The sequence below is a fragment of the Zonotrichia albicollis genome, chromosome Z, assembly GCF_047830755.1.
Source record: "Zonotrichia albicollis isolate bZonAlb1 chromosome Z, bZonAlb1.hap1, whole genome shotgun sequence".
Taxonomy (NCBI): domain Eukaryota; kingdom Metazoa; phylum Chordata; class Aves; order Passeriformes; family Passerellidae; genus Zonotrichia; species Zonotrichia albicollis.
In genome coordinates, this window is record NC_133860.1 from 65,348,115 (window position 1) to 65,370,949 (window position 22,835).

The 22,835-nt window shown below is 40.9% G+C and overlaps 1 protein-coding gene across 1 annotated transcript; it reads left to right on the top strand.

Annotated features, from left to right (window-relative positions):
* Positions 1 to 65: 65 nt before the first annotated feature.
* Positions 66 to 22,412, top strand: RIGI (RNA sensor RIG-I). The gene is made up of 18 exons (XM_074533078.1): positions 66 to 199; positions 291 to 425; positions 2,233 to 2,411; positions 2,907 to 3,057; positions 4,823 to 4,945; positions 5,785 to 5,898; positions 6,794 to 6,947; positions 7,804 to 8,062; positions 8,787 to 8,949; positions 9,361 to 9,462; positions 11,530 to 11,687; positions 12,322 to 12,457; positions 13,361 to 13,509; positions 14,610 to 14,700; positions 15,403 to 15,573; positions 17,076 to 17,227; positions 19,082 to 19,228; positions 20,961 to 22,412. The coding sequence occupies exons 1-18, from the start codon at positions 94 to 96 to the stop codon at positions 21,255 to 21,257; spliced, it is 2,787 nt and encodes a 928-aa protein (XP_074389179.1). The 5' UTR covers positions 66 to 93; the 3' UTR covers positions 21,258 to 22,412.
* Positions 22,413 to 22,835: the final 423 nt, after the last annotated feature.

The window sequence follows — 22,835 nt, forward strand, 5'->3', positions numbered from 1 at the left end:
GGGTGGGCTCCGCACACGCGGCCGGGGTCGCGGCACCGGGATCGGCACAGGGATCAGCACCGGGATCGGCGGCGGTGCGCAGGCGGCCTTGCCATGACGGCGGAGGAGAAGCAGAACCTGCAGTGCTGCAGGCGCTACATCGAGAGGAGCCTGAACCCCGTGTACATCCTCAGCAACATGACGGAATGGCTGTCCGACGGTGAGAGCCGGCAGCGGCGCTGCCCCCGCGCCCGCCGCCCCCGCCCCTTGGCTGTCCCCTCACGGCCTGTCTTCTGCTGGCTTCTCGCTAGAGGTGAAGGAGAGAGTCCGCAAGGAGGAGGAGGAGAAGGGCGTGACGGCGGCCGCCGCGCTGTTCCTGGATGCCGTGCTGCTGCTGGAGGCGGAGGGCTGGCTCCGGGGCTTTCTGGATGCCCTGGTTGCAGCAGGTGAGTGCCCCGGGCGGGCCCTGTCGCCGCTGCCCGGGCTGGCGCGGCCGCGCCCGGCGGGAGCTCGGCAGAGCCTGGGCAGGGGCACCGGCAGGGCCGCTCCCCGGGCCGGGCCTCAGCCGCCCGTCCTGCCAGACCAGGTCAGGTGCTGCAGGAAAAGGCAAGCTGAGAGAGTCTGGCAAGAAGCCTGTTAGGAAGTGAAGCATCTGGAACAATTCTGAAGATGGAGAAAGCCTCATTGGCTGGAGACTCACCCAGAGCCTTTATAGAAGAAACAAGACAGCTATTGTTCTTACCAAATACAATGAAAGGAGACTAAATCCTCTGAAGCAGGAAGGCAAATGGGTCAGGAGGTGTGTGGGGATTGCCTGGTAGAGTGGGATAACTTCACTCAACGACAGAGTCTTAAATTAGTTAATTTTTTTTTTTTAAATCACTCAGTGGCATTAAAAGCCTTTTGTTTCAAGAAGTAACCAACCATTAGTAGTTTATAAAGGTGAGTGTTCCACGGTAGCTATAACTACTTGATGTGTAAGTTCCTAATCCAGTTTCCTTTATTAAATGGAACAGAAGAGAAGGTATAAAATTAGCAGCATCTGCCAGCTTTCCTCCCTACATGTATGTTGTGTCATAGATCCTTGTTGGTGATTTATTAGATATGTTGAACCCTACCATCTCATTCCATAAGCTTCTTTTGTTTTCATTTCCTCACCATTAATTATGAATAATTATCTCAGTGAACAAATATTACAAAGTTCTTATCACTTGGATGTAGCCCACTCATCCCTTAAAGCAAGTACTAGGTCCAGAGCAACGTTATACCATAATAATAAAATCCTGGTGAAATCCTGATGATCCATGTGATAATCCTGATTTCTGAACTGCAGAACTGAGCCTAGTAGTGGTGTTCAGTTTGGTGTATCTTCAGCAAAAAATTGAGACTGTTAGCCCTCTGATTCACAGTGCTATCCCAAGTAGTTCTTAATTGGGCTGGAGACTAGACTTTGGTATTACTCTTTTTTTTGGCAGATGCAGGGATAAGTAATACTTAGACTAAAAACATAATGGTGGTAAGTATCCATGCCACTATATTTCTCCCGCTCTTCTAAAAGGAAATAAGAAGTTAGGCAAATTCCTTCTGTTTGACCACAAGTTCCTCTGGGACCCTCATGTGCATTTTTCCACTTCAGAAGCCTACACAGCAAATCACACAGGTCCTTAAAAATGCTTCCCTGCTGCTGTCTGTTCCAGGACAGTATTGTCAGCTGTTTGATGACTGTCTTGACTGCAGGTGTCTGTCCTGCTTTCAGTCAGGGACTGGCTTGCCTCCATTACAGGAGGGATTTTTGAAGGAGGGTGGAGCCAAGGACAAGAGTAAAAGATGAAATGCAGAGAAATAAAAGGCTACTAGAGCATCTTGTGATTCTTTGTTGTGTCCCTTGCTCTGGGAATCCTGTGGAAGAGTATCATGGAATGCAAGGATTGTATGATTGAAAAACACAGGTGGATATTGTTGCTTGGCGATGTGGCAATATGACCTGTGACACAGTGTGGCTCTTTCTTGTTTTTGTAGGTGTTATGGCTCTTTTAGCACAGGGTTTTTCATAATAAACATACAAGTGCTAAAAAGGAAAATAATCACTTATTAGATAAAAATTGTATGTGACTCACCTAGATTTTTATAATTTACAGGGAAAGATAATTTTAATTTCTCCAGTGTGGCTGAGAAAATGTTTTTTCAGCATGTTCCTACCTATCTAGCTAGAGATTGAATTCGCAGTAATGATTTGTCTCTTTTTTCTGAAAGGTTACACTGGACTGGCAGAAGCAATTGAAAACTGGGACTTCAGCAAACTGGAAAAACTGGAGCAGCACAGGCAGCTGTTGAAGCGGATAGAAGCAACAATGCTAGAAATTGATCCAGTAGCAATCATGCCATACATAAACACATGCCTGATAGAGAGGGAGTGTGATGAGATCCTGCAGGTATAGTAAAATCCTGGCATTTGCCTAGTTTTGCTTCAGAGAAGCACTGGCTGCCTCACTTGTGGGATGAATCAGCGCCTGTGTGACAGGTGGCTGGGTGAGGATGATGGCTGGCAACAGGTCTGCTATAATTTCATAACTTTTCCTATTCTGAAATGGAAAGCCTCAGAGGTTTATGGCAGAGAGAGTTTATTAGAGAGACTTTGTGAGGCAGAAATTGACAGAATAGCTCTGTGGTGTTTCACACCATTTACAAATATTCAAACAAATAGCCTACCTATTGTTATAGCCCAGCTAAGTTTAGTGTGTAACTACACTGCCAGAATTGAAGCTGTAGTGGGTAAATGGCTGAAGTTTATTGTAAGGCTTTGATTCTTTGAGAAGGAAGGGCAGTTTTCAACTGAACATCAAACATAACAAATTCACCCACTCAGCACAGAGCAGTGGGTTTGATTGCTCAGAACCTACGGCAGTTTCTGTTTGTGGTGTGTGCAGATCAGTGAAAACAGAAGCAAGGCAGCCGGGATAACGAAACTCATTGAATGCCTCTGTCGCTCGGATAAGGAAAATTGGCCCAAAAGTCTTCAGGTGGCATTGGATAGTGCTGAATATTACAATGCAAGTGAACTGTGGAATATGAGAGAAGGTAAAATGTGAAGTGATTTTATGATGCTCTTTTCCCATTCTTGTACCAGAAAGAAATTTCTTTTTCAGGAGAATCAGACTTATTTAGAAGGATACCATCAGACTACTTTGTGATCAAAAAAGAAAAGCCTTTTAAAATTTATTTTAAATGTCTTTTATATAAAATGAAATACAAATACTGTTCTACAAACAGGCAGAAATTAGTTTTTTACTATTTTTCCTGACAAATGGTTAGGCATGGTACCCTTTCTTTGGTAAAGAGAATCAGGCAGAACAGGCTCTGAAAGCATAAAAATAGCCAAATAGTTATCTTTCTTCTCCTATTAATTCAACATTTGTCATCTTTTTGGCTGCTTGAGTTGTGATAGATCCAATATTTTCTGATAAAATATGATTAGTAATGTGATAGTCTAGAGAGTGATACACTTCTATGATTCCCAGAGCAGATCACATACCTTTTTCTATAAGAAATCGATAAGCAGCCCTTCCCAAGTTATTATGTTTATATTTTGTAAAAGTGCAAAATTGTCTCTCTTAGATTTTGCTTTTGTCATTGAAAGTATGTCATTATTAAATTTTGTCATTGAATTTACCTTTCCCTCCTTGAAAAATACTTGTATAAGTAACCTGCAGCATAGAAGAATTTAGAGAAGAATACATTATTTTGCTACTGAAAAAGTGATTTTAGATAAAGTGGATAAAGTGTATTATCTTCATATCTACATTTGCCATCTCCCTAGATGGTTGTTTGAATTGTTTTTTTCAGTTAGCAGAATGGATAAACTATATTTAAGTGGCTTCTTCAACTATATTTCTAATTTTGAATTTTTTTTATTACTGCTGTCAAAGGTTGTAATTTCTTATCTGGATAACTAGTTACTATATATGCATAATGTTGTATACATAATTAATAAATTTATTGAAATATAGATTAAATAATACATAAGAGTAATACCTATATGTATATAGAAATTATTTTGTGTAGCTATTGGCAATACATATTATATGTTCACAATTGTATTTTTTAAGTTAAAGTTATTACTGTCTTTTGGGGCAGTTTCCTCTAATATCCAACTCAGCGAAGCCAAAGTCAGCCTACTGAGGAAACATTGTCCATATTGCAAACATTTTACTGCTGGCAGTTAAGAAGAGTTGGTACCAGAAATCAATTGCAGATATTGTGTGCTTTCTGGAGCTGGATTGATGTGCAGATGCGTTCTTTCTCCCACTCCAAAAGCAGTGCTTTGTGATCATATGTTCTGTTTGCAAAGAAACTCTTCATGCAGGGCCCTGGGATGGTTCTTTGAGAAAGTATTAATTATAACACCAAAGAAAATTTCTCTTTGCATCATTGTGTAATATAAAGAATATATTCTTACAATTTCTAGGTCCTTTCAGAAGGTGAGGAGTCAGGGAGACCAGAATCTTGAATTTACAAAGCTTCTTTGAATTCCTAAGAGTTTTTCATGCTTGTGGTCATTCCATGCTACACAGTGATTTCTTGCCACTAAACACAGAGGATAAACTTTCCTCCCAATCTGTTGTCTCTTTTTTTTTTTGGAAGTTGTTAAACATGCATTGAGCACATGGTTATTCTGAACCCAAGATTCTCAGTGCAGTCCATCTTCCTTGAAAAGGAGCCTGTGTGCAGCATCATTTTATGTACTCTTTTTCTTCCAGCAACCTACTCCTTCACCTTGTTGTCACAGCAAATGCATTTTAAAATCATAACGACCAATAACATGCCTTTTTTCCCATTTATACAGATAATGGCAAAGACATTGATGGTAAAATGACAGATGCCTCTGAGAATTACTTTGAAACCATGATGACATTTTCTGAAGAAGCAGAATGTGATAATCTGAGCCAAAATCTCTCTTCAGTTTCAGGTAAGTCTTAAGTCTTAAGTCTTAAAAGTTTCTGGTTGGTATTTTTCATTTCCTTAGATTCCCGAAAAACACAGATGTAGTGTACCACAGTGGAAGGTACTGAGGAATTAGTGCAAATCTCTGACTTCATTTAGCTGTCTGCTGTTTTAATGTTTAAAGGATCTCATGCTGGGCGTGCTGGGCTTTGCAAATATTAGGGCTTGCCCCTCATTTATTACATGTCTAGTGAAAAGTTGTTCTGTCAGCACATTACCAAAAAAGGTCCCCAAACACCAGCCTGTTGTTTATGCACCTCTTCCCTGATACAATTAATTCACACATGACCCGATATTAAACAGTTTAGAGAACTGAATGTGACTGCAAAGGATCTGTGCAGTGACTATCATGGCAAATTTTGCTCCACCAGTTATTTCTAGTTCCTGTTCCATAAGTCCAAACACTCTGACAAGACCACAGTCTAAGAGAGTAATAATTTCAAAAGTCTGTAGAGCAGAAGGCTAAAATAAATCCTGTGCATGTATTTGAGGAAAAAATAATCCTGTGTGTTTTCATTCTGAGTTGAAGAAAGACCGGGTGAAGTGAACTTTGTCAGCCAAGACCTTAAATGATTTCATTTTATGAATCACAGTTGAGGGGTAACAAAAGTGTTCAGTTAAGCTCACACAAAATTCTTGTTTGGTGCATCTGTTCTGTTAAAAGGCTTGTCTGTCAGAGAATATTCTGTGTAGACTGCAAGGACTCTTCTACCTTTATCACTTTAGATTGCAACTATATGCGGCACAACATATTTTTCGCATTTTTAGTGCAACACTCTTCACAAAAACATTTTTTTATCCTAGAAAGCATCTATGAGTCTTCATCTGTTTATGAACCAAAGAGGGCTCGGAGCTACCAGATTGAGCTTGCACAGCCTGCTTTTGATGGGAAAAACACATTGATTTGTGCCCCCACAGGTAAGGAGACAGACATTTCTTAGAAAAAATTTCTTGGTGCATGTGGCTGTGAAGGATAGGGAATGGTGAAGGTTGAATCAGACTTCTTCAGCCATTTATTTCAAAGCTGTCTTCCTTGCAGTAGATCCAGATCTGCCCTGCAATTCATGACCATGGGCAGCACAGATGCTGGCAAGACATGTCTATTGGCACATCAGTGCTTGTATTCAGCACATTCAGCTTTCATTTCTATGTTCTGACTTCTGCTTTCTCACTCCTCAGGGTGAATTTTTCAGTTTAAGCCGGTCACTAATCTTTATATTTAATAAATTTGTCTTGTAAGTTGGAGGAAAAATAGGATGAGTTAGCTTGAGGCTCCCTTCTCTTTTCTACTGCAGTGCCTACAACATCCAGAGAGGATAATTTTCCCCTGAGCTCTGGAGGCAAGTGGGATAACAGAGGCAGGGACAGAGAAGAGCCCTGGCACAGCGAGCCTGAGGGCCAAAGGAAAATGAGTGGGAGAGGAGCAAGGCTGCCTGGGGAAGGATGGAAGCTGAAAGGTGTCTGAAGGATGGAAGCTGGTGTCTATACATAATCTGATTTGATGTGAGAGCACTGAGTGGGAAACAGACTAATGATTTCAAAGAATTAAAATGCAACTGAAAATGGATTTTAATCCCCAGTGACTGCTAAATGGCCTTTACAGACTGAGACTCTGAGAGAGAAAGGGGTGATTCCCCACCTGAGTAAACAACATGCTCGCGTTCAAATCTGTTCCAAATGTGTTCAAGTCTGGAAGAGTAACAGCCCTATTGTCAGCTCCCCTTTGTTATGAGACATTCAGATGGGACAAACTGCTGCTTACAAACGCACCTTTTCATACTAGTCCTTTACCACTCATGTGTTTTGTTTGAAGGATCTGGAAAAACTTTTGTGGCGCTTATGATTTGTGAACATCACTTGCAAAACGTTCCCTCAGGACGAAAGGCAAAAGTTGTCTTCCTTGCAACCAAAGTGCCAGTGTATGAGCAACAGAAAAATGTATTCAGGCAGCATTTTGAAAGAAGTGGGTAAGTGTCATTCTCCCTGGTGGCTTCCTCCACAGAAAATATACTGCCCAATTGGTCAGCTGTGGCTAGGGCAAGATGTAATGTGTTTACTGGTGAACAAGAGCGTTTGACAGTAGCATCAGGATGATGAGTATCTGCAAGAACGGCATTGCCATGGCAGACTTTGTTTGGAGAGTCTGAAATCTGGTTCTGGAGAGTTTAAGCACTTGTTGTTGCCCATCTATAGAAATGGTGAAAGTTATTTCTGTATGAAAGAGTGAGGTATACTTTCTCTTGAGACTCCTTTCACACCTGCTTCCAAAGCTGAGGCAGTTCCTGGCAGTCGCAGTGGGATTCCTCTTGCCATTCTCAGAGTCTCTCATTTCTAAATGGAAGGACCCAAACTTCTTTGTTTTTTCAACCTCTAGTCAGATAATGTTAGTCCACCTCTCAGACAGGACTGCAAATTGCTTAGAGGGGCATTAACAACCTATATCTTTGGATTTTGAGGGAACTGGTTACTCAATATCCACATAGGTATCCTTGTAGCTATGGGAAAAGGAGGCTTCTGGGCAGAAGCAGTCCCATGATGCTGGACATGTTCACGAAAGGGATGTTACGTGTGAGCTGAAAAATGCAGTTTAAATGTACAAGTTAATCATTCCTCAAATATTACATATTTTTGTTAATGGTAGTTGAAAATCCAGTTATTTACCCTCAGCTCTTTTTTTTTGTTCTCAGCTTCTATGGTCAAACTGCCAGCTCCAGCTCTTTGACATTTGAAACTTAGAAGCTGCCTTTCAACCTTGCTGAAAAGCCCAGTTTTCTAGCTTCCCATGGCCTTTTTCTTACCCTGTTTCTTGCATCTTCTTTCCAGATACTCTGTTCAAGGAATTTGTGGTGAAACAGTTGCAAATATCTCTATAGAAAATGTTATACAGGACAGTGACATCATTGTGTTAACGCCCCAGATTCTTGTGAATAGCATGGAGAAAGGGATCCTTAGCTCCCTCTCTGTCTTCACTCTGATGATATTTGATGAGTGCCACAACACTACAGGCAACCACCCTTACAATGTGTTGATGACCAGATACCTGGATCAAAAATTTGACTCCTCTGCAAACCAGCTACCTCAGGTAAGACCCAGCCCATCAGCGGTGGAAACGTTAGAGGAAAGTGTTTTGCAATGTACTCAGCAAGGTCTTGCCTTTTGTGCTGATCCAGTTCAAACTCCCATTTAGCAACAGCTGCAGATGGAAGTGGTAGCATCTGGGGCCAAAAAAAGAATTTTTCATCCTTGGACACTTCCAGGCATTTTTCCCATGTTACATCTTCCCTGCAGCTACCAAAGGAGACTGATCAAGCATAGCAAAGATTGGAGTACTTGAGAGCAAATGGAAAAGCTGAAATGGGAAGAAAGCATGTAATTTAGTAATCTCCTTGTTACCTCTCTGTTGCTGTTTTCTGCCCAATAAAATGGGGCCAGTGCCTCTGCTGTGGCATGAGGTTTTCATCCAGCTGAGGAGACATCTCTGAATGAATCAAAGGATGGGTCTGGGTGTTGGTTTGCTCTTCCTTTGAATGACAAGCACTGACAGATACAGCTTGTTATGGATTTAAGTGGCTGGATAGTTTATTTTAAGTTTAAATCCTAGAAGTTGGAGTGCCTTGGAGTATGCATGAGTACCTGCAGGATTTGGTTCTTAAGTATTTGTGCCTGCTTCTTGTATACTTCTCTGGCCTGTTTTGTTTCCTTGTTTTTTAAGATGGTGGCAATTTGGTGACTGGTAACAATGTCTCCTGGTTTTGTTCCCTTTGTGACGAAGGAGCAGCCGCTGCTATTCATGTGTGTGTGCTTAGATTGTAGGTTTAACTGCTTCTGTTGGAGTTGGTAATGCCAAGAGCACTAATGAAACTGTAGAGCACATCTGTACCCTCTTCTCCTACCTTGACATACAGGCCATATCCACTGTCAGAAAGAACAAAGAAGATCTGCAGAGGTTTCAAAATAAGCCAGAAACACGTAAGCAAACTTCCTTTTTATTTTCCTCTGAGTTGCAAAGCACCATGATTATGACAGCTACTAAATTGCCCTTTATTTAGATTAAGATAAAAGCTTAAAACTAAGCTGGAGCTTTTTTCCCTGCTAGCTTGGAAGAAGCTGAGGCTTGCAGTCTCTTGTCCTGCAGTAAGGCAGTGCCGACTTGGGCATATTTTCTCTTTGCTGTTGATGCCCTAGCTCTAGTTTTTGTTCAGGTCTGCCAGTAAGGACTGGGGGCTGCTTATTTCTGTGCACCTGGAGTGCTCATTGACACTAAACTTGATTGTGATTGCATGGAGCACCATGTGTAGCATTCGTCTAGACAAGAGTTTGTTCTGTGCTTCCCAAGGGAATGTTTTACTTAGTACACTGACTTATATTTCTCTTCTCTAGATATCAGATGGGTTAAAATGCGAGCTCAGAATCACTTTGCAGACATTATCTCAGCTCTGATGTCTGAGACAGAAGTGTTGATGAGGAAGATTTACTCAGTGGGTAAGATGCTGTAATATGCCTGTATTGCAGTTCAGTATTTGATTAAATCAGTGTGAATCCTTATAGCTGCTACAGACACTATTTTTTCACTTCCTTTCACCTTAATTTTTAGTGGCATTTAACTAATATTTCCTACATAAGAGATTACAGATAAAAGAATCAATATTTTCCTGTTATACTTGATTAGTTTGACAATCATAAACCTTTTTATTTGAATTTCAGTCTGTCACATGCAACTAAAAACAGTGTGTTTTTGACACTGTCAGATCCTTCTGAGTTTAAAGAATCTGAAACAAAAGGGCTTGCATTCGAAATGCAGCGGGCTGGATTTCTTTCATGAGTAATACCAGTGTGTTCTTATTTAAAGATTTCTCCAAATCTTTCACACCCAATCTGTCTCTGTTAGAAAAATAAGAAATGTCACAGCGGTATTACTCTGAATGTTGTAATTTTTCCCTTACAGCAAAAGTTAATTTTCACACTTGCTGCTCTGACACTACTTGTGTTTTCTCTGGTCTCCAAGTTGCACTTGGAGTTGAGTTTATTTCTAGGGTGGCCCTGGCCACTTTTTCTGGTGGCCATTCTGTCCTCTTTATGCTTCTGGGTACTCCTATTTCCACTTTTTACCAGGTCTCCGTTATTTTCCTTTGAAAGGCCTTTGAGGGTAGGTTTCAGGGTAGGATCTTTGCAACATAAACATCACTGTAAAGAGGATATGGCTGCCCAAGAAAGGAAACAATTGTCAGTAGGGTTCCAGCTTCAGGAGCTACTCTGGTGGGAAGGTTTGCAGAGAGGAGATGTATGATTGTGAAAAGAAAATGGGTCTCATGATTATGAGATTAATACTATAACCCTTCAGAAATAAATTGATCTTTTCTACTTTTGCAGTGTTCCTAAGTGATGTCCAGTAAGTGGCATTAATTAAAAAAAGGAGAGTAGAAGGAGGTATAGAGCAGAGACCCCCTTGCATGAATGGATATGCTCAGGATCAGCCTTGGTCTCTCCAGTTCTGGATTAAAGGACGTTGTCTGTGTTTAGACTGTTTTTTGCACACTGACTGCAGTGCCTTAAACCTGTTTATGTCAGTTCTGGATTTACCCCCCGTCCTCCACTTCCCAGATATTTGAGAGTGAATTATATTCTGGGGCAGGAAGGAGAATTAAAACACCCACACAACCAAAAAAATCCCCAACAAAACAACCCAAACCCAAGAAGGCTGATCAAAGAACAGAGATTTTCAAACTGTGTATTACGTTAGGCAAACACTTCTGAAGCTTATTTTGCATCACAGCTCCTCTTGCATGAATGGCAGTGACTTCCCTTCTGTGGACCCTGTGGTTACTGTGGCCTGTGAAGCGCTCAGGCAGAGTGTGCATGCAGCAAGGAGGTACTGCCCAGTTCTGCCTCAAGGACAGCCCCTGGGCAATATGCTTCTGGACTATTTAGTGAATGAATATAAATTGTTGAGCAGGTGGTAATTCAAGGAGCATGCTGTTTTTTTGAATAGCATAGGCTTCTTACAGGATAAGTGAGCTTTAATTTTATTACTAAGTTCCTGCGGATGTGTGTGTGTACACACATTCCTCAGTTGAATTGTACTGGGTTAATTTTAGGCTAATGTCTGGGTATAAATTGAAACACAGGGAGTGAAGAAGACAGAGTGAGACTCTTCACAGGTGGTTCCCAGAGGTGAGGCATAAGCAGCAATGGGCACAATCAATGGGCCCAAATAGATATATTTAAACAACAGGAAGAACTTTTTTGCTGTAAGGTGGTCAAATGCTGGAACAGTGTGCCCAAAGAAGTTGTAGACCCTCTGTCCTTGGAAGTACTCAAAGCCCATTTGAATTGAGTGACCTGCTCTAGGTGATCTGCTTTGAGCAGAGAGTTGAACTAAAGACCTCCACAGGTGCCTTCCAGCCTTACTAGTTCTGTGATTGTATCATAAAACTGTTCTTTTGAATAGGCTTTTTAGAGCCAATATTAGTGGGAAATGTGTTATCCTCTAGCTAATGCTTTTTATTTGTTAATCAAGAGGAACAATTTTTTTTTTCTCTCCTTTAATAGATTCCATCTCCCAAATCAACAAGAATTACTTTGGAACACAGAGATATGAACAGTGGATAGTTTCCACTCAGAAGAAATGCAGACTATTGCAACTGGAAGACAAGGAGAAGGAGAGCAGTATTTGTAGAGACCTTTTCATTTGTACTGAACACTTGCGGGTAAGTGTGTATCCTCTTTCCTTCCATACAGAGCTAGAGTCATTCTGTTCCTTCTGTTAAAAGTTCACCTAGAAGCAGACTTTGAGCCAATTGTCCTATTTAGATTTGTAGAATATACGCAGCGTTGGAAGGGACCTCCAAGGATCATTGAGTCCAGCTCCTATCCCTGCAGAGGATATGCTCACCATGAGCCCAAGAGCATTGTCCAAGCACTTGTTGAACTCTGTCAGGCTGGGGTTGTGACCACTTCTCTGGGGAGCCTGTTCCAGTGCCCAGCCACTCTGGGTGAAATCCTGATATCCAACCTAAACCTCCCCTGACTCAGCTTCATGCTGTTTCCATGAGTCCTGTCATTGGTCACGACAGTGAAGAGATCTGTGCTTGCCTCTCCACTAAGTGAGGATGTTGAAGACTGCAGCAAGCTGACACAAGCTAAAGCATAAGGCATCTAAGAGCTGTCTCTGTGATACTCACCAGGGACAGATTAGGGCAGAGGAGACTTTGCAGTGCTTGTGTTGTCATGGAAATGGAAGAACACCACAAGTTTGCAACACTTAATCTAGCTAAATAAAATTTGTGTTCATCCCACCCCGTGGGAAATGAGGCCTAAATGCTTGTGTCTCTTTCCAAGCAGAAATTCAACGATGCTCTCATTATCAGTGAAGATGCCCGCATTGAAGATGCTTTAGCCTACCTAAATGAATTTTTCACAAATGTAAAAAACGGACCATTTACAGAGTTAGAGAAGCAGCTGACGGAGAAATTTCAAGGTATTTCCCACAGTACCTGTGACAGATGTAGGGGGAGATGATAACTTATGGTCTTCCAGATGGACCAGGATGGTCCAGATGTTTTCTTCAGAGTAGGTGCAGTTGTTTTTCCAGAAACTGCACTTTCCAGAAGATGTGGTGACTGCGTGGGTGCAAGTGCAGTGTTAGGGCAAGTGCGGGGGGACTGAATTTCTGGGACTGTAAGCTTCTAGTGCAGAAGCAGATAAAATAGTAATAATTATAGCTGGATGCTGTAGTAAGCTCTTAGATGCCTGTCATGGAGATAAGGCAACAGTGCCCTTATGGCTGTGCCCCACAAGTAGGGGGATGGTGTACAATCATGGGTGCTGTTAGCCTTAGATAAGCCAACATACACTGCTCAGTGCACCGCCTCACCTGCTGGCCAGTGCCAGTCTTCTGGGGAGAAACAGGTGGCCCTTGTACTTTTCTTATTGAAAGTCAGAGGTTGTCACTGTTCTCTGACCTGATTTAGTTAGCAATGGGCTATAATCCAGCCTGTGGTCTGGTGTGTTGCAGTGTTGACTGCAATTTTAAATCACTGGTGTGTCTCCCCTTGAGCTTCAGTTGTTTTCTTAGAAGAAATAGTGCAAGAGCTGAGTTTGTTTTGTTGCTGTCTTTGATACACAGTATATCACAGAAATTCTCATGAAAATTTGCTACAAAATGTGAGATATTCATAATTTGTTTTTTTTTTTTCTGGGGATTTTGTTGCATTTAACCAACAGATGTCCCTGCTTGCCTCTGAAAAAATGGAATAGAAAATAAAAAAAATAAGCTAAAGAGAATGTGTGTGCTGTCTGAAAGTAGGTTTGTGTGGGAATTCTGTTTTCTGCATTAAAAAAGGTAAATTTTTCAAGAAACCCTTCGTTTTTATTCTTTCAGAGAAAGAACAAGAGCTGAATGCCCTTTCAAAAGATGAGTCAAATGAGAATCCAAAGTTGGAAGAGCTTGCTTGCATCCTGGATGAAGCATACCACTATAACCCAGAGACTCGCACAATTCTCTTTGCCAAGACAAGAGCCTTAGTAGCTGTATGACATTTGTTTTAAAAACTCCTAAAATGGGAAGTGGGAAAATAAAATGAGTCATCATATTACCCTTCCCATTTTGATCTGAAATAGAAAAATGTGCATGTATTTGATCCTTCTAATTAATTTATTGTGTCTACCTAAGCCCTGATGCTCTGAGGCAGGATGAGTGAGGTTTTTTTCCTTTTTCTGAAAACTACAGTACAGCTATGGTGTCTTTCATGATGTCTAACTACATGTTGTAGTTGATTATTAAGCCATCAGATTTTTATTTTAAGCCTAAAGTGAGTTACAATACAATGTGTTTTAAGAGTTTTGGCTTTAAGGTGGTGGTGTTATGAATCAGCAGCTCTACTCCATTACTGACTGCACATCAGGAGGTATTTATACATTTCTCAAAGGGTTCCTATAGCCCTAAAGAAGGTCTGGGCCCTAGCACCTGTTTTTGATCAAGACAAAGGAAAAACTTTGTGCAGAAGTTGTTCTCAGGGCTCTTCTTATCAGTGGTCTATTTCATACTTGCCTATGATCAAGAATCTAGGCTGGATGATGGTTTTTTTCCCCTTACAATGCCTTGCTCCCAGAAAAGGTTTGTGCTTAACATTAATGTGCTGCTAATCATTAGCACGAGTAGATGAAAACATTTACTGGAAATACCAGCTCTGTCTACTGCAAACAGATTTATCAGCTGAATGACCCAGCCCCCCTTTCTATCCTTTTCATTCAGACATGCTGGATCAATTGCAGACCAGCAAAAAATTAAAAGCAGGCTGAAGTCCAAACTAACAACACCAAGCATCTGCTGGCAGCTTTCCATTTTAGATTTAAAAGCCTACAGTAGCTTGGCTGAATTTTGTTCTTCTGTAAGAGCAGTTTGAATGTGCTACTGTCACTGTGTAGTGGAAGCCCAGTCTGTAAATAGCAACTACTTTCCTTTGATGCTGGAGGTGTAGAATTCAGTGACCTGTTATTTTATAAGAGAAAAATGCAAAATTTTTAGCAGTGAAAGGCTACTTGCTCTCTAGCCAGCCTTTACGTTTCTGCCTATCACAAACTAGCATTTCATCTGCACAGGGAATCTAACTCCCTGATTTGCTCTCCAGGCTTTGAAGAAGTGGATAGAAGGAAACCCTCTTCTTAGCCACATAAAGCCAGATGTGTTGATGGGTAAAGGAAGAAGAGATCAGAAAACAGGTATGCAGATTTGCACTAAGATACGCTAAACCACTGGTGGCTATGCTGCTAAAACTGTTCTGCTTTTCCTGTGTTCATCTTCTGTGCCCTTACAACAGAAGAAGGTCATGCAGGTTTGCACTTGCATTCTTCCATATTGGGAAGACTTTGAATAGATCCTAAGGAGATGCTTGCATTTTCTGTCCAGAACCTTTGGTTTAAGCAGCAGTAGCACTGTGAACAATACTTTCCTGCATGATTCTTCTGCTGGTTCAAAAGCAGTTTAGAAACTTCACTATCATATCTTCTTGTGATTAATTCTCATATCTCTGTTACTTTTATGGATCCCTCTCTTATTTTGTGTTTGGTGGCAGAAAGACATTTTAAGATAGAATAGAAGCTACAGCTGAAATGAATTACCTATGGCTTAAGTTCAGAGTTAGGTTGGGTTTTAACTAACTAGGCTGCATGGGTGTCTCCAATAAAGATCATCTGGGTGTTGTGTTTAAAATGGTGTTTCCCAGGTTGATAATTCCTGTAACACATCAATAGGATTCCCTAGTCAGCAGGTATGATGTACACCCAGCTGCATATTAAACTTGAATAAGTTTTCCAGATCAAAAGGATGTACTAATTTCTAATCACTTAAGTAAAAGCAAATGTGGTATCTTGCTCAAGGAGCTCTTCAGTGGTTTTTGCTGACACAGTTTCTTGGTACTGTAGGTATGACCTTGCCAATGCAGAAGGGTGTACTGGATGCATTCAGAAATGACAAAGACATCAGACTGCTAATTGCCACATCTGTTGCTGACGAAGGCATTGATATTACTGAGTGCAACCTTGTGGTGCTCTATGAATACTTCGGAAATGTCACCAAAATGATCCAAGTCAGAGGTATGGAATTTCAGACCTATTACTGTCGAAACCTGTTTTGGCCTAGAAATGGACATGAAATGCTAGTAAGTGGCATATTAGAAATACTGTAGCAATACATGCGTGCCTTGCTGTTGTTTCTCTGTGCTTTAGAGCAAAGTCACGTGAATGATGGGACATGATAAATTTGTTCACAGAGCCAAGTCCTTGCTGCTGTCTGACTGACAACAAGTAAATAGCCATGCTGCACAAAGTTATTGAACTGTTGAGAACTGATACCACAAGTTCACAATTACATAAAAGCAGAACTATGGCTAGAAGAACTGTTGTCAGAAATATTACAAATCATTCTGTGACAATTTACAAAGGACTGCTGCAATGGAATTTCTTGTATTGCCTTGGCTTCTGAAGGCCTTCCCCAGCCTGGTGGTTTATTACCAACCCAGCTACTCTCAGGTACATGAGGCCTTCACCCGTGCAGATCTCTAATATTTAAGACCAAAAGAAAGACACCCTGAGTTTTTCTTCCTTGCTTGTCCAGAGAAGTCTTGAGACTTTGGCCCTAAATTTGGTAATTTTACAGTATGGCCAGTAGAGGGGAATGAAGAGCCACACTAAATACTGATTTCTGCTTCACATTCCTAAGTGGCATAAAACTGCCTGCTCTTTTAAGGGTGCATCTGCAATATTTTTTCCTATTTCCCAAGCAGTTAACATCATAATTTAATGTGAAGTGATTTCCATTGTACTTACTCTGTACTCTACTTTCAGGGTTTGTGTATTGCGACCTTCTCATCTGTGTTTTGTAATGAAATAATTGGCCCAAAATTGACTTTCATGGATGAAAGGACAGTGTTTTTTATTAAGAAGCCATCAAAGATGCAAAGAAGAGAGGTTATGTCAGTTTCAAACCACATACAGTCATGATTTTTGTGGAGTAAAAGCTCAAAGGAAAGTGTGAACACTTTTTATAACCAAAATACTGCTAAGCTGGTATGAGATCCCTGAAGTTTGCCTGTGTCACAGCTTTAATAAACAGGCAGGCAGTAGGCATAGTTAGGTAGAAGAGAAGGTGCTTGCTGTTGTTGTCTGTGTTCTTGTCAGCACAATATTTCCAATTCCTTAGGTTTTTGTGATATATGGGGATTTTGGGTCTTTTTAGACATCAGTTATCAGGGCTGAAAACTAATTAAGAAAGACTAGGATGAAGTTTTCTCCTTTACATTTTTTTTAAATGACAAGAAGACAGCAAGGTGCTACACAAAAATTGTATTTTAAAGCATGCCTGAACTCAGCACAGGGAGGCCACAGAAGCAGGCAATGTAGTACTGGCTAGCGTATATCCATGAGGATACCTGGAAGGGGGTATCTTGTTCTGGTTTGTTTTTGAAGAATGCTCTTCAGAATTGTCTGAATCTGAACATTGCAAACAAAAGCAGCCATACAGACGGTGCTTAATAGTCTCATGGCAGAGCAGCCACTTTTGCACATGTTGTTAAGAGTAAAAATGTGTTGCTGTGTAGGTCGTGGAAGGGCAAGAGACAGCAAGTGCATCCTCGTGACAAGCAAGACAGAAGTGGTTGAGAACGAAAAACGAAACAGTTACAAGGAAGAAATGATGAATGCAGCTATTGAAAAGCTACAGAACTGGGATGAAACAACATTTGCAAGAAAGGTTTGTGATTTGTGCAGTTTTTGTACTCAAATTTTAAAGGCATAATCTGTATCAACCTTCACCTACTAGGGCTCTATGTAGGGCCAAGTGATAACCCAAGGGAAATGTTCACTGTGCTTGATTTCTGACAAAGGCTAGGTCAGCAGAGAAAGGATACTGTGTACTGCCATTTTGTGAATATCAACTGTACAGTAACTGCAAAAAACTGAAGAGTGAGAGGTAGAATTTATGACCTGTTGCTTATGGAAAGAGGACTCATGGGTAAGAGTTTGGGGCTGTCTTGGGCACAGTATACAATGATATTGTGATGTTTTGCAGCTGAAAATCAGGAGGGCCAAATCCCAATTGGATATTCATATGGAGCATCACCAAGGGCTAAGGAGAAATCCCCATTCTTTATTGGATATGTCACATAGGGACAAAGATGAAAAGACTGAGGCTCATAATGCCTTGTTTGCCTCTGTAAGACTGGTGGTTCTCAGGATATCCAGCCCCCTGAGCTGTACGACAGAGATAGGGAGCAGGATGAAGGCCCCATAATCCAAAAGGAACTGGTTAGTGACTTGCTACACCACTGCGACACACACAATTTTATGGGGGCACACGGGATCCACCCAAGGGTAGTGAGAGAGCTGGTGGAAGAGCTCATCTATCCACTTTCCAGCACTTTTCAGTCCTGGATAATCAGAGAGATCCCAGGTGACTGGAGGTTGGTCAGTGTGACCACTCATCTACAAGAGGGACCAGGAGGATCCAGGGAACTACAGCCCCATCAGCCTGACCTTGGTGCCAGGGAGCATTAGGGAGCAGATCACCTTAAGTGTATTATCCATCACGTACTGGACAACCAGGGATCAGGCCCACCTGGGAAGAGTTCATGAAAGGCAGGTTCTGCCTGAGCAGCTTGATTTTCCTCTGGGATGGTGTGGCCTGCCACATCCTGTGGTTTAGTGGATGTGGGGAAGGCTGTGTTTGGTGTCTCTCTGAACTTCAGTAAGGACCTTGACACCATTTATCACAGCATTCTCCTGGAGAAACTGGCTGTTCATGGCTTGCATGGGTAAAAAAGTGGCTTGCTGGCTAAAAAAGTGGCTGGGCCCAGAGAGTGGGAGTCACTGGAGTTAAATACAGCTGGTGACTGGTGTCAGCGGTATTCGCCAGGGCTCAGGGAAGCCTGGAATAAGCAGTGGCAGGTACTACTAACTTATTATGATTTGTGAGTCCAAGGGGGTATGGGAGAGCTAACTAACAGAGCTTTCCCCTACCCCCTTGGACTCACAGATCATCCTGTTTCCAGACAAGCTTTCAGAGATTGAGCTGTGCAACAAAGGGTGCCCAAGGCCCCCTGGTCTTTACAACATTTGTTCTCCTACCTCCAAGGCTTGGTGCAGTTGTTCCTACTTCTTGGAGGATTACATTTCTGCATTTGGTTCTCAGCTACAGGCTGTGTGTTGTTCCTTCTTTCTCTGCCTGCAGTTTCAGCGGTCTTTGTACTTTCTTTCCAAACCATGAGATTCCCAGGGCAGCAGCGTTAATTGTGCTGTAGGGTCTCACATGTCTTAAGAGTTCACATTGACATACCGGCCTTAAGACCAGAGGGGCTGTTGGGGGCTGGAGGGGAGGAAGGAGCAAACAGCATAAATGCTGTTCATTACACAGTCTCATTCTAGTCCTGCATTCTAAATTGACAAATGTACCCTGTTCTGTCTTTGTATGAGTTGACAGAACAGAAGTGTGTTTCATTTTGTGTGCTTTAAGTAATAGGTTCCTAGATGTTACATGCCCAAAATCACATTTAGGCTGACAGTGGGACTTCATTTCATAATGACCTTGATTTTTATTTATTTATTGCAGATACATGGCCTGCAAATGAAGGAAAAGATGGTACGAGATTCCAGGAAGAACAAAACAAAACCAGAAATAGTAGAAGGGAAAAAAAATCTTTTGTGTGGAAAATGCAAAGCATATGTCTGCAGTACAGATGACATCAGAATTATAAAGGTATGTTTCTGTATAGGAACCTATATCCATGATCACCAGGGAAGTCAGCATTATTAAACTAGCTGCATTGTTTATCAGGGTGGAAGTGGCTATTTTGTGCAAACTGGAGGAGAATAGAAATTCTGAGTAAACCAGAAAACCACAGGAACAGTTGAGACTACTTCTAGTAGTATGATATGAGATATGATATGATTTAATATGACATTATCCAAAGTGTACAAATATGGGATGCGGTAGGAATCAGTTCAGTTTTCCTGAAGCCCTTCTGAAGTCCTTCTCATGAATTTCGTTGAAAACCCCCTGATCTTCAACTACATAACCTTCTAGAGTTACTGCTGGATATTTACTTTCCTGATTAGCATCAGAGGGAAGTCTCTCTGCTGTTGAGATATTTCTCCCACAATTTCTGTTGACTGAAAATTATCTACACAAAGTACTGGGTTCAGCTTACAAACTCCTTGTCTTATGGGTCAAGTTGAGTTTTGAAAAGCAAGGTAAATCATGTTTTCACAAGAAAAGCCCTACAGTTCTTCAGTATTATTTTGTTTTCCATTCTGTAGGTGCAGTTCACATTGCTTCTCTGTATGTCCTGGGGACATTATGATTGTACTCTTTCTGAACATGAATCGTTTCTTTGTAGAAAAAAGAAGGTGATAATCTTTACACACAGAAAATGGTGATCATGGAAGAGAGGCTTTTCTGAGGACTTTGAGCCTTTATAGTTCTGTTTTTTTGTTCTTTTGAAGCTGCTTCTATTTGCACTTCTCTGAAAAGTGCAGATGCAATGTGATGAGGGGCCTCAGGCCACAGCTGAGCATTACCATGGCTGCATTCAGGCCCTTGCCAAATTTTTGTTTGTTTTTACCAGCTGCTTTTGGAATGTAGAGGGTGCTCACTATAGCTGAGCTATTCCCAACTCTGCAAGGAGTTGGGAATAGCTCAGCTTTGTGAAAACTTGGTTACATTTCTTTGACAAAAAACAAGGGCTATCTAAAGCACCTTTGACTTTTACTCTATTTTGTGCTCCTGGCTTATCACCTATACCTGTGCAAATACAGCCAAGAGTTCAGAAGACTCTTCAGTAAGTGGTTTTTGCTTGGTACTCTGCAAATAACACCTCAGTTTTTTAAATAGTCCCTACAAACTGCATTTTTGGGGGACCTATAATTTTTAGACCTAAGCTCAGACTGTAAATATGCTTTCAAATAAGGCTGTTAATTTCTTGAATATTTTATTATATATATTATAAACAATAACTGTAACTCCTTCATCTTGTTAGGGTTATTTTTATTACCACTCTGAAGTAATTGCATGATCCCTCATGGGAAACAGGAGTCTCTCAAACTTGTGCATTGTCTGAATTACTCTCTTAGTTTCAGGGACATGGCTCAAATACTGCAAACACAGTTTTTAAGAAGCTTACTAAGTTCAAATATTTTTTCAGACATCATTGAAAAAGGACATCTATGCATTTCAGTAAGCGGGTAACTGGGGATACACAGTAATTTTTTTTTTTTTTTTTTATAAGCCTGGGTCTGGGTCCTTCTAGTACCTGGTATTCCATGAATGGGGAAAAAAAAGAGCAATGAGCCAAAGAGGCTGGAAGGTGAGCCTCCTGGATGACAGCAAGTGCCTTAACAGGGAGAATATGTATTAGAGAAGGGAAGGGGAATGACAAGAAAAAATGAGGAATGTTGTTTCTAATCTTAAGTGTTTCTGGCATGTGTTTCAGGAATCTCATCATACTGTCTTAGGTGATGCATTCAAGGAGCGTTATACAACAAAGCCCCACAGGAAACCTCTTCAATTTGATGGTTTTGAGAAAAAAAGCAAGATGCATTGCCAAAATACTGAGTGTCAGCATGACTGGGGGATCATAGTGAAGTACAAGATATTTGACAATCTACCAGTGATCAAAATCAGAAGCTTTGTACTAGAGGATGTTGAAACAGGGACACAAATGGATTTTCAGAAATGGAAAAGTCTTAATTTGTCTTTGAAGGAGTTTGATGAAGAAACATCCAGCTGAACTCAACATTTTAATGGATATATTGTTCTAGGGCCCTATGCTGAAATAGCAGCAATGATCAATGATCAGTTTTCTATAAAAACTTTCGTTCTTTATGCTAGGTCCCTCACCCATATCTGGCTAGATTATAAAAGGCTGGTAAAGCCACTAAAACCAGTATTTGCTATATAATGAAATATTTCACCAGAAGTTTCACTAGAAGGACAAATATGTGCCTAGGTGTATAGATACAAATAATTATGGCTATGAGCAACCTGGTCTGAAAAAAAATAAATCAAGTTGAGTGACTAACACCCAACTTTAGGTAATAGGCTGCACCTTCAAGAACTGAGATGCGAATCAGCATGTTCTTTAATACTGTTAGTGTGTAGTTGGATTACACATCCTTGTGAACAGCATGGCTTACTAGCACTTCAGGCAGTACTCTAGCTACTTTTGAAACTTTTAAAAAAGTTACTTTTAATGTTTTAAATGTTGATATATAAAATTGAAAGAAAAATGTCCAGTAACTTTTCTGTAAGGAAGATACTACATCTCTTAAATCTATCTTTAATAGGAAATGCTTCTGCAACAGCAAGAAATGCAGTAGGGCAGAGCCCTCTTGGGGATTCATCCTTGTGATTAAAATGGTAGCACTTTTTTTATATCACTGCACCTTGATTGGCACCCTCCTGTGCTGCTGAACTGAACAAGTCCTAACAGGGACAAAGTACACTGGATCATGGGAGGTGGTTCAGTTTTGATGGGGATTAGCACTTACCGGGATGCCCTGTTTCATGGATTGTCACCTAAATTCTCTCAAGACACTGGAAATACTGTAAGCTTCCTATCAGAGCTGATCTAGCATTCTTACAAAGTATAGGCATTAGTGTATTCAACTCTGTCCTCTTTACCCAGATCCCAGACTTCCCTGGGAAAAACAGAAATTCCTACAGAGTTATGAAATGTTGTACTTTAACACTTAAAAGCACCTGCTGATTCCACACATCTTCAATGAGCTTAGTATTCGGTATTTCTGGAACCAAAACCAAATGTATTTTAAGTTCACTTTGTGTATTTGACAATGTGGTAAGGTATGTATGTGCAAGAATTATGTTACAAAACACCAGAACTGATTTAAAAAAAAAACAAAACACAACCCCCCCCCATCCCAAACCTAATTTAAGAGTTTTAGAAAAATGAACCTAAATTTATGAGTTCAAAAATTAATATAAACTGCCTAAATCCTACTCAGTGAGGCTTGTGGTGTTCTTGTAAAGGGCTGTGTGGCATTAAAAGCAAAAGAATTTTGTAAGCACTGCATCATGTTCCACCTCAATCCATGGCTTTTACTCTGAAAGCTGTATGCACTGTACAGGAAGGCTGAATCTCAATCCTACAGTAACTTCCTCTGTACTTAGTTTTTAACTAAAAGGAAACATAGAACAATGAATTAAGATGATCTATGGTTTAGATAATGCCTCCCCTCCAAAAATACTAGGAACAAAATACTTTTGAAAAAGGCTGATTTAGCACTGTCAGATTAAAAGTACATGGAAAAATCACAGTTCTTAAGTATCAAGTTGCTGTGTGAAAGGA

Excerpts from the sequence above, each read along its gene's own strand:
- RIGI (XM_074533078.1), top strand. The coding sequence starts at position 94 with ATGACGGCGGAGGAGAAGCAGAACCTGCAGTGCTGCAGGCGCTACATC. Across the intron at positions 11,688-12,321 it reads TTTGTACTGAACACTTGCGG|AAATTCAACGATGCTCTCAT; the intron begins GTAAGTGTGTAT and ends CTTTCCAAGCAG. Across the intron at positions 13,510-14,609 it reads AGACAAGAGCCTTAGTAGCT|GCTTTGAAGAAGTGGATAGA; the intron begins GTATGACATTTG and ends TTTGCTCTCCAG.